The sequence below is a fragment of the Babylonia areolata genome, chromosome 3 (assembly GCF_041734735.1).
Source record: "Babylonia areolata isolate BAREFJ2019XMU chromosome 3, ASM4173473v1, whole genome shotgun sequence".
In the NCBI taxonomy this organism is placed as follows: Eukaryota; Metazoa; Mollusca; class Gastropoda; order Neogastropoda; family Buccinidae; genus Babylonia; species Babylonia areolata.
Window position 1 is genome coordinate 26,394,202 of NC_134878.1, and position 12,500 is coordinate 26,406,701.

The 12,500-nt window shown below is 46.3% G+C and overlaps 1 protein-coding gene across 1 annotated transcript in view; it reads left to right on the top strand.

Moving 5' to 3' along the window:
• Positions 1-6,635: 6,635 nt before the first annotated feature.
• LOC143279892 (adhesion G protein-coupled receptor L1-like) overlaps positions 6,636-12,500 on the top strand; it is a 144,090-nt gene continuing 138,225 nt past the window's right edge. Inside the window, exon 1 of the mRNA XM_076584197.1 lies at positions 6,636-7,141. Within this exon, the coding sequence (XP_076440312.1) occupies positions 6,994-7,141 (148 nt within the window). The 5' untranslated portion in view covers positions 6,636-6,993. The remainder of the gene's footprint in view (positions 7,142-12,500) is intronic.

Consider the following 12,500-nt stretch of genomic DNA (forward strand, 5'->3'; position numbering starts at 1 on the left):
TAGCAGTAATATAAGTGGGGTGGGAGTGGGGGATGTTTCCTCCTTTGCCGTCGACCACACCATAAAAAAATACCAACACCACCACCACAAAAAAGGAGAACCCTTAGCAACAACGAAACGCAAGACCCACAAACTACACAAAACAATCCTCATAAGGCAAAACTAACAAAACCTAACCCCTACACCACAGCACAACCACACAGACAGCACAAGCAGTCAACATTACAAACACACAACCACCAAAGCATACCAATACAACCCCACTACAACAGCAACACACACAACCCCATACACACCAACCACACTAACAACCCCCTACCATCAAACGAACAACCCCTACCACCAAACGCACACAACCCCATCCGCAAAAACAAAAACAACCTCCTTACCAACAAACATATACAACCCCAGCCACACACACATACAACCCTCCCACCACCAAACACATACAACCCCAACCACACAAACAAAAACCTGCACTTAAACAACTCCAACCGAACAAACTTGACCTTAAGGGTGTAGACGCCAATAGGTCGTTAAACTCCTCCAATAGGATGTTTCACGGGTACTCTATATACCTGTCGTCAGCGCGCCGGGTGCCGGGAGAGAGCGGATTCTCACCGTAAAGTTCATGTCATTTCGTCCAGTTATTCGCGGGCGTGACACACATGCACATTAGCATACACGACATACATTTGCATAACCACATACTATTAACAAGCACATTAAGACACTCGCCATACGCATGTTAACACACGATCGACACACACACACATATATCAAGACACATGTAAACACACACATATTCACACACACATATTCACACACACACACATACACACACACTCACACACATACATACACACACTTGCACACACACACACTGACACACACATACACACACACACACTCACACACACACATACACACACACACACACTTACACGCACACACACACACATGTACACACACATACACCCACACACATACATACACACACTTACACACACACGCACACGCACACACTCCGCTGACACAACAGAAGGACTGAACGAGAGAGAGACAGAGACAGAGACACAGATAGAGACACAGAAAGAGACACACAGGGACAGAGAGAGAGAGCTAGAGAGCAGTGCAGTCACGTAACAGATGCTCTCACGCACGCGCACACTCGTTACACTCACACACACACACACTTACACACACACACACACACACACTACACACACACACATGTACACACATACACCCACACACATACATACACACACTTACACACACACACACACACACACACACACAACCACACACACATACACACACACACACTTACACACACACACACACACACACACACACACACACACACACACACACACGCACGCACACACACTCCGCTGACACAACAGAAGGACTGAACGGAGAGAGAGAGACAGAGACAGAGACAGAGACACAGATAGAGACACAGAAAGAGACACACAGAGACAGAGAGAGAGAGCTAGAGAGCAGTGCAGTCACGTAACAGATGCTCTCACGCACGTGGCGCAAACAGCTGGGGCCCGGCTCAGTCGGAAGGTGAATGCCCTGGCTTTGCGAAAAATGTGCCATCCTTTGTTGAAGTGTGGGTCATGGGCGTGTTGCGGTGATGCCCGGGTCATCGGGAAGGAAGTGGCTCCTTCAGTGTCAGAATCCTCGGTACTTTTGAGAACAGGCCCGATTGTTCCCGAGCGTTGTTTCATTTTAAAAGTCTGCGGTTTTGCTGATAGTTAACACGTAGGCCCGGGCTGTAATCCATATATCTGTATTTGTATTTCGTTGTATTTCTTGTTATCACAACAGATTTCTCTGTGTAAAATTCGGGCTGCTCTCCCCAGAGTGAGCGCGTCGCTACACCACTTCGCCACCCCCTTTTTTTTTGTTTGTTTGTTTTCCTGCGTGCAGTTTTATTTGTTTTTTCACACACACACACACACACACACACACACACACACACACACACACACACACACACACACACACACACACACATATATATATATATATATATATATATAACACTGAGCTGTCCAGTGATGGATTGTGTGCATTGTATTGTACTGGGTTGCGCTGTGCTGTATTGTATTGTATTGTATTGTATTGTATTGTATCCTCATATCTGGAACACCCTACCTCATCATATCCGTGCATCTGAGTCTATCTCTGCTCTTCGCTCTTCACTAAAAAACTCATCTTTTTAAAACCTATCTATAAGCACCCTCAGCTTCCTCATTCTACAACACCACCCATCTGTGTCAGCTCACTTTGGATGTATGACGAGTAGGACAGGGAAAGTGAAGGGGGGTGGGGGGTGGGGGGTGGGGTGGGGGGGGGGGGGGGGGTGCGGGGGGAAGGGAGGGTTTTGCGAAAGAGTGGTCATGAATGATTTTTTTTAAAAATGTAATTTGTAACTTTTTCTTTCATGTAAAGCGCCCTGAGCTCCTACAGAGAAAAGGTGCTATATAAATGTACGTTATTATTATTATTATACTTTATTGTATTATATTATATTATATTGTATTGCATTATAAATGTACATCATTATTATTATTATACTGTATTGCATTGTATTATACTGTATTGTATTATAAATGTACATTATTATTATTATTATTATACTTTGTTGTATTATATTATACTGTATTGTATTGTAAATGTACATTATTATTATTATTATTATTATTATTGTTGTTGTTGTTGTTATCATCATCATCATCATCATCATAATCATTATTGTTATTATACTTTATTGTATTATATCGTACTGTACTGTACAGAACTTGTGTTGTATTGTAATCAGTGCATTGTATTGTATTGTATTGTATTGTATTGTATTGTATCGATCTGCGCTGACGAATCGTATTCAGAACTTTCGTTTGTACTTGTTTTAGTCAGTACCTGATTTGAGCTTTATCTTGACTTGTTGTTGATGTTGATGTTGATGTTGATGACGACAAAGTTCCCCCGCGTGTTCCCTTCTCAGTCCAGCACCAGTCCCTGTGGTACCTCAAACCCATGACCTGAAGGCCGGGAGGAGGCATTGACCTGCATACAAACATGCTTACATCTCAGGGGGAGGGATGGGGGAGAGAGATGAGGGTATGGGAGAGAAAGGGGGAGGGGTGGGGGGGGGGGGGAGAGAGAGAGAGGTGAGGGTATGGGAGAGAAAGGGAGAGGGGTGGGGGGGGGTGAGGGTATGGGAGAGATAGGGGGAGGGGTGGGGGGGAGGAGAGAGATGAGGGTATGGGAGAGATAGGGAGGGGGGGGGAGAGATGAGGGTATGGGAGAGAAAGTGGGAGGGGTGGGGGAGAGAGATGAGGGTATGGGAGAGAAATGGGGAGGGGTGGAGGAGAGAGATGAGGGTATGGGAGAGATAGGGGGAGGGGTGGTGGGGGAGAGAGATGAGGGTATGGGAGAGAAAGGGGGAGGGACGGGGGAGAGAGATAAGGGTATGGGAGAGAAAGGGGGAGGGGTGGGGGAGAGAGATGAGGGTATGGGAGAGAAAGGGAGAGGGTGGGGGGGGGGGGGGGGTGAGGGTATGGGAGAGATAGGGGGAGGGGTGGGGGAGAGAGATGAGGGTATGGGAGAGATAGGGAGAGGGGTGGGGTGGGGGGAGAGAGATGAGGGTATGGGAGAGATAGGGGGAGGGGTGGGGGGTGAGAGAGATTAGGGTATGGCAGAGATAGGGGGAGGGGTGGGGGAGAGAGATGAGGGTATGGGAGAGATAGGGGGAGGGGTGGAGGAGAGAGATGAGGGTATGGGAGAGATAGGGGGAGGGATGGGGGGGGAGAGAGATGAGGGTATGGGAGAGATAGGGGGAGGGATGGGGGAGAGAGATGAGGGTATGGGAGAGAAAGGGGGAGGGATGGGGGGAGAGAGATGAGGGTATGGGAGAGAAAGGGGGAGGGATGGGGGGAGAGAGATGAGGGTATGGGAGAGATAGGGGGAGGGATGGGGGGAGAGAGAGATGAGGGTATGGGAGAGATAGGGGGAGGGGTGGGGGAGAGAGATGAGGGTATGGGAGAGAAAGGGGGAGGGATGGGGGGGAGAGAGATGAGGGTATGGGAGAGATAGGGGGAGGGATGGGGGGAGAGAGAGATGAGGGTATGGGAGAGATAGGGGGAGGGGTGGGGGTGAGAGAGATTAGGGTATGGGAGAGAAAGGGGGAGGGATGGGGGGAGAGAGAGATGAGGGTATGGGAGAGGTAGGGGGAGGGGTGGGGGAGAGAGATGAAGGTATGGGAGAGAAAGGGGGAGGGATGGGGGGGAGAGAGAGATGAGGGTATGGGAGAGATAGGGAGAGGGGTGGGGGGGAGAGAGATGAGGGTATGGGAGAGATAGGGAGAGGGGTGGGGGGGGGGGAGAGAGATGAGGGTATTGGAGAGAAAGGGGGAGGGGTGGGGGAGAGAGATGAGGGTATGGGAGAGAAAGTGGGAGGGGTGGGGGAGAGAGATGAGGGTATGGGAGAGATAGGGTGAGGGGGGGGGAGAGATGAGGGTATGGAAAAGGGAGAGGTTGGGGGGGGGGGGGGGGGGGGGGAGGGGGCTCCGTGTCACGTCAGGATAAGTATCTCCAGTACAGTGTCAGGAGGTGTTATGGGTGTGTTGTCCGTCAGTCAAGTTTCGCGTCAGCTGATACCTCCATGTTTTTTTTTGTTTTTTTTCCCCCCCGCAAGACAGGAAGAAAGGGAGAGAGGGGGGGATCGAGGGAGCTTGGAAAAAACAACAACCAAAAACAAACAAAAAAACAAAAAAAACCCCAAAAAAACAACAACAACAAAAAACAAACAAAAACAAAAACAAAACCCAGACTTGAAAGAACGTGTTCTGAGTGTCTGGTTGACCATGAAGTGAAAACTGGGGCGTGGGTTCCAGTAACTTTGGCATGGCATAGCAAGATATAATGCACACAAACTCTCTCTCTCTCTCTCTCTCTCTCTCTCTCTCTCTCTCTCTCTCTCTCTCTCTCTCACACACACACACACACACACACACACACACACACACACACACACACACACACACACACAACCACCACCCTCACTACGGCCACAAAAAAGACGAAAAAAAAAAAAAAAAAAAAAAAAAGGAAAAGAAAAAGGAAAAGAGAAGAGGTGCGCTGATAAAGGGAGTTAAATACCCCCTTTCCCCAATTCCTACATATTTATATTCCCCCCTTCCCCATGCGGTTCTGACACATGTGGGCTTCAGTCAGCCGAGAAATAACAACATTTTCTCCCAGGCCTGCATTTCATGGCATGGGAACACGCACTTGTTCCACTTCTCAAACTCAAAAGTGAGTGTTTCCACTCCGGCGCTGGACTTATTGCCCTGGGGTCTTCTCCGTGCGGAGGCCGGAGACTGGAGTGCCGTCTCCGTCCGAGTCTGAGCTGCACCCCTCCCCTCCCCTCCCAGCCCCCCACACCCACTGATCTATTTTTAGATAGTGCCCCCCCCCCTACACCCCACCCCTCTGCGCCCATCCCTTTTCTCCTAACAGGTGTGTAGCAGGGGGGCGGGTGGGGCGGGGGAGGGGGTAGGGTGGAGTGGAAACTTCGTCTCGCTTTGCCCGTAGATTCGAACCCGGGAATTTCGCGGTGCGCGCTCGGTTAGTGTGTTTTGTGTCACTGACTGGAGCAACCCCGTGAGCTGTGTTCGGTTTTTGCCGACCGCCCACCTGAATTTGTCTTCTTCTTCTTCTTCGTTCGTGGGCTGCAGCTCCCACGTTCACTCGTATGTACACGAGTGGGCTTTTACGTGTTTGACCGGTTTTTTTTTTACCCCACCATGTAGGCAGCCATACTCCGTTTTCGGGGATGTGCATGCTGGGTATGTTCTTGTTTCCATAACCCGCCGAACTGAACTCTGACATGGATTACGACAGGATCTTTAACGAGCCGGATTTGATCTTCTGCTTGCGGTATACACGCGACTGAAAGGGGTTCAGGCACTAGCAGGTCTGCACATATGTTGACCTGGGAGGTCGGGAAAAATCTACATCCTTTACCTACCAGGCGCCGTTACCGAGATTCGAACCCGGGATCCTCAGATTGAGAGTCCAACGCTTTAACCACTCGGCTGTTGCGCCCGGCGAACGTGTTGAAAATGTCGGGGATGCTGGTCGGTGAAAGACGTGATACGATACAACGCTTTCAACCCTTAGAACAAAAGCAACATATTTATATATATATATATATATATATATATATATATATATATATACATATATATTTTTTTTTTATCAGCTTTGGCATCATATGGCAAGTGATAAGTAACTTAGTATTTTCCTTGCATACATACTCACGATAATTATGATCATAGGCGTGCTATCAGACGTTCATCAGTGCAGAAAAAATGGTTCAGAAAAATTAGTGCTTTTTTCTTTTCGTTCAGCGTCTCGTGCTTAGAAAAGAAAAAAAAAAGGAAAAAAAAGGGCTCCGCGCTCTCCCCCCGGAGGGTGGGAAAGGGAGGGAAGCAATTAAATCACGTGACACATCACGCGCTGCAGATTTTCCCGATGTGTGCGTGCGCGCGCGCGTGCGAGGAAGGTAGGGGCGGGCCCGCAACTTTGAGCTCACTCACTCTCTCACTCTGTTCATTCACAGTGCCGAAGAGGACAGGAGTGGTTCTTGGTGGATGCAACGTTCGTTCAAAACCTCACAATTCCGGTCTTGGCTTTCACTGGGGGAGCCGCCCCATTAATTTATAATGTGTATCTGTTTTTCAAAGACGATGGAGGTAAATAGTATGTGAGTAATTCTGCTCGGTTTGTTCGTTCCATTGACTGAGAAAAAAACAACAAAAACCAAAAACAGTTGGCAGACGACAATTTTTGCACGTGCTCAGACAGTGTGTCTGAGGGAGGAACTTAGGAAATATCGATTTGGATTATTCTTGTGTGGACTTTGTTTCTTTGTTTGGAGGGGCGAAGAACTTATCCAACGAGCAGTGTGCTGTTTATGTTATTATTATTATTATTATTATTATATTTTTTGTGCTTTATTCTTCAAGTCAACGGACTGAACTTGAATGCAGAAGTGACAATGTTTCAAGTTGACGGAGCAAACATGATTCGGAGCTTGCTCATTTTCCTCTTCGTGGCAACGGGTGAGTACACATGAAAAATGGTGAGCTTGTGGAAATGTGAACTTAAAAAAAAAGAGAAAAAAAAGAAGAAAAAAAAAAGAAGTCAGTATTCGTGAAGGGGGTTCCAGTTTTGGGGAATGCATGCTCAGTGTGCCGTGTTTTCAGTCAGTTTATCGCCTGGAAACATTGGTGGGAAACTTGCATACTTGGTTCTGAGTTTGTCGTTTTGTTTCCTTGTCTGTCGCTGTCTGTCTGTCTGTCCGTCTTTCTTTCTTTCCCAGTTTCTTTCTTTCTTTCTTTCATTCATTCATTCCCTTTTTCTGTCTTTTGTTTCCATTTGATATCATTTCATACGTGAACTGAACGAAGACAAGCTGACAATCTGCATGTCAAATGGCATGTTCACTTCCAACATTGTTGTAGTTCATTCATCATTTTTCATTGCTCTCTCTTCTCTGTCTTTCTGTCTGTCTGTCTTTTTCTTTCCTTCTGTCTTTTTCTTTCCTTCTCCCTTAGGGGTTCTTTGTCTTCCTGTCTCTCTGTTTCTGTCTCTTTCTCTGTCTCCCTCTGTTTCTGTCTTTGTCTGTCTGTCAGTCAGTCAATCTGTGTCTTTCTGTCTGTCTGTCTGACTCTCTCTCTTTCTCTCTCCCCAATTCTCTCACTCTGCCATCTCTGTCTGTCAGTGTGTGTGTGTGTGTGTGTGTGTGTGTGTGTGTGTGTGTGTGTGTGTGTCTGTGAGTCTGTCTGCCTGTCTATCTCTCTCTCTGTTTCTCTCCCTCTCTTCGATCTCTGTGTGTGTCTGTGTGTCTGTCTGTCTCTCTCATTTTCTCTCAGTGTTCAGTGTTCTCTCTCTCTCTCTCTCTCTCTCTCTCTCTCTCTCTCTCTCGTGTCTGTGTCTGTGTCATCATCATCATCCGTAGAGTATCCACAATCAACATGCTGATTATTCTGACACTTTTAACGCGGGGGAGGGGGGTGGGGTGGGGGCGGGGGGTTGGGGGGGAGGGTTATGCACACACACACACACACACATACACACACACACAAATTCTTTTTAGCAACCTAAAGCTATTGGTGGGTCTCTCTCTCTCTCTCTCTCTCTCTCTCTCTCTGTCTATCTCTGTGTGTGTGCCTGACTTCATCCATCTGCCGTTCTGTCTGCCTCCATTCCCTGTCTGTCGTCAGTGTTTGTCTGAAGAAGAACGGCCTCAACGACCAGCGCTGCGATTCCAGCCAGTTTGTGGAAGGGACGGGAGGAAATCTGACCGTGTTTTATGTTGATAATTATGCTGTTTATCGTCTTCCTCAGTACCAGACTTCAAAGGATTTAATCAACATGCTTTTGGGTGTGTGTGTGTGTGTGTGTGTGTGTGTGTGTGTGTGTGTGTGTGTGTGTGTGTGTGTGTGTGTGTGTAGGATACAATTTATATGGGAACGTAAATTACTTACTGCGGTTGGAGAAACATAATAAAAAATCTTCTCTATCTCTCTATCTATCCATCTGTCTGTCTGCCTGTCTGTCTGTTGCCGGTGTGTATGTGTGTGTGTGTGTGTGTGTGTGTGTGTGTGTGTGTGTGTGTGTGTGTGAGCATCATGCATAGAAAACAAAGGAATTTAAAAAAAAAGATCTCATAGTAAAAATCTTATTTTCCGAAAACGAATTCAATACTGCCGATGGTATTGAAAGGTTGGTGGGTCTCTCTCTCTCTCTCTCTCTCTCTCTCTCTCTCTCTCTCTCTCTCTCTCAGTCTCTCTCTCTCTCTGTCTCTTTCTCTTTCTCTCTCTCATTGCTCTGTATCACACAACAGCAGAAGTGGGAGAGACCAACAAAAACAAGCCTTCTCAATTGGGAGTTTCACGAACAAAAACCATATGGTGTGACCACGCTTGTTCTGACACAGCCTGTGGTGCCATTATTATAATATTTTGTAATTATACACCACGTTGTTTTGCGATTAAACACCCCCAGCAACCTAAAGCTATTAGAAAAACAACTTATCGTGCTTGATTGATATCAAGTAAGTAAAAAGAGGATAAGTAAAGAAAAGAGAGGAGGAGAAACAAATTGATTGAGCCGCGTTTTAACGTTCCGTATTTCTGGAGTGTTAATCGAAATTCTAAAACATACGTGCAGAGAAGACCATGGTTGCAGGGGAAAATCCAGAACGTGTTTTAAGGTTTTATAAGTTGCTGCCGCAATGTGAAAATTAACCATACGGAATTATCTTATTCATATCAAGTGAAAAATTAATAGAAAATGCTGACACTGATTGGACCCACATAATATAACTCCTGTAGGACCCACATGTACCCACATAATTCAAGTACTACTGGACCCATAAGGATCCACAAGATATAGCTACTATAGGACCCACATAATTCAAGTACTACTGGACCCATAAGGATCCACAAGATATAGCTACTATAGGACCCACATAATTCAAGTACTACTGGACCCATAAGTATCCACAAGATACAGCTACTATAGGACCCACATGTACCCACATAATTCATGTACTATTGGACCCATATGGACCCACAAGATATAGCTACTATAGGACCCACATGTACCCACATAATTCAAGTACTACTGGACCCATAAGTATCCACAAGATACAGCTACTATAGGACCCACATGTACCCACATAATTCAAGTACTACTGGACCCATAAGGATCCACAAGATATAGCTACTATAGGACCCACATGTACCCACATAATTCAAGTACTACTGGACCCATATGGACCCACAAGATATAGCTACTATAGGACCCACATGTACCCACATAATTCAAGTACTACTGGACCCATAAGGACCCACAAGATATAGCTACTATAGGACCCACATGGAGCCACATAATACAACTACCATTGGACCCACATGGACCTATATAACTATTGTAGGACCCACATAATATAACTACTATAGGACCCACATGGACCCACATAATATAAGGTCCATACTACGAACGTCAGCGCTGTCTCCACTGCTTTGTAAATCATTCTGATGCTGTTCCCCCCCCCCCCCCCCCCCCGAGACAGCGTGGCTTTCATTAACCGGAGTGCGATGGATCGTCCGCATCACTGATAAACAGCAGAACACAATGTATCCTCTTTCAAAGATGAATGATTCCCACGAACACGAAGGTTTAGTTAGGAGTATGACAGTTTTGCTGTTGATGCAGAGTTGGGGATGTGAGGAGCTTTGTAAGTGTGTGTGTGTGTGTGTGTGTGTGTGTGTGTTGTGGGAAGATGTGCAATGTGGCTTGGCTGACTGAAATGGAGAGGCACGTAAATTTCAGTAATCCGTATATTTGTATATAGCTATTTCCATTTGGTGCCATTTATCTTTTTATGTTCTATTCATTTTATTTGTTTGTTGTTTTCTTCTTATGTTGGACATGTGCTGCTGCCAAAAAGAAAATCTCTGTACCAAAGTATAGACAATAAAGTTTGTGTATTGTGTTGTATTGTATTGTATTGTATTGTGAAAATGCTTCTCCTTCTTCTCTTCTTCGTTCGTGGGCTGCAACCATCGAGCTCAATAGTAGCCCCCTTTCATCTCAATGGCTGCAACTCCCACGTTCACTCCTATGTATACGAGAGGGCTTTTACGTGTATGACCGTTTTCACCCCGCCATGTCGGCAGCCATACACCGTTTTCAGGGGTGTGCATGCTGGCTATGCTCTTGTTTCCATAACCAACCGAAACGCTGACATGGATTACAGGATCTTTAACGTAACGTGCGTATTTGATCTTCTGCTTGCGTATACACACGAAGGGGGTTCAGACACTAGCAGGTCTGCACATATGTTGACCTGGGAGGTCGGAAAACTCTCCATCCTTTACCCACAAGGCGCCGTCACCGAGATTCGAACCCGGGACCCTCAGATTGAAAGTCCAACGCTTGAACCACTCGGCTATTGCGCCCGTCAGCTTCTTCTTAAAAGCGTGGATGGATGGGAAAGATATATAAAATATACCCAGTAACTGGAACATCTTTCTTGAAAACGGGAACATGTTCTTTTACGCTGTCAGCATTCTATGTGTGTGTGTGTGTGTGTGTGTGTGTGTGTGTGTGTGTGTGTGTGTGTGTGTGTGTCTGTGTGTCTGTGTGTCTGTTTGTTCATGCATATGTGTGTTTTCATATTACTTTTTACCAATGCTGAATATAAACTATGAAGTGTAAAGAGAAATAACAAAAGACAAATTGGAACAGAGACTTTCAGCAAGGACCACATTTGTTTTGCTGGTTATAAATCAGAAACTGTTATTCTGAGGTTTCAAGTAACCGAGTTCTTGCAATCATAGAGTACTCTTCTTGGAACGCGACAGTTGGACAAACAGCTGAAGAGCTGTATATTAAAAGCAAGTAAACAAGACAAAACAAAACACACAGACACAGACACACCAACACACACACAAACACAACAACAACAACAACACAGGAAAGAAAAGACAGTGTGGTAGGTATACGGTGCAATCTGATCAGGGCGTAACAAACATTTTGGGATGAGGTTTGATGCAACGATAGGGAACAGAATGATACGGGTGCACGCTGGTTGTTGAAAGGGAAAAAAATGAGACGGAAGAAGAAGAGCAGGAGAAGAAAAAGAGGAGGAGAAGGAGAAAGAAGAAGAGGAGGAGGGGGAGGAGGAGGAGGCTTTAGTTGTCTGTCTTTTCTCCATACATATAGTTTTCTTACACTGCCCCATTTTCTCTTCATTTATAGTATTATCTTTGTTTGTTTGTTTGTTTGTTGTTTCTTAAAAAAAAAAGAAAAAAAAGAAGAAAGACAAATGAGTGTGATTGCTTACCACCTTGTACATGTGAACTGAACAGAAACAAGTTTAGAAAAAAAAAGAAAAGAAAGAAAAAGAAGAGGGCTTTGGAATGCTTAGCAATGCAAGGTGTGGATTGACAGTGTATCAGCGGGGAGTTTGGTAGATAGACCGGGGAAGGAACCAGCTGGGGAGGGGGGGAGGAAAGAAGAAAGAAAGGGGGGGGGGGGGGTGAGATGGGGGGGGGTGGGTGACGGTTTATCTCCCCTGCCCCCACGGGGACTCTTACGTCGCTGAAGGTGTGTGTGTGCTCCAGATCTCAGCCACACTGTCGTGTAGTGGTGGAGAGTTATTGAGTGAGTGAGTGTAGCTCGGTGTGGTGTGGTGTGGTACATGCCGGCCTCACAACTTATCGCCCCACCTGTGATAGGCCTTAATGCCCCGAGTGGCACCATTAGGGGTGGGGGGTGGGGGGGGAATCAGACAAGGGGGCCGGGGAGACGTGGGGGTGGAGGGGTAGGAGGGGGGACGGGAGGGGGGTGAGTGAGAAAAAGAGAGAGATGGGAATGAACACACACACACACACACACAGAGAGGGG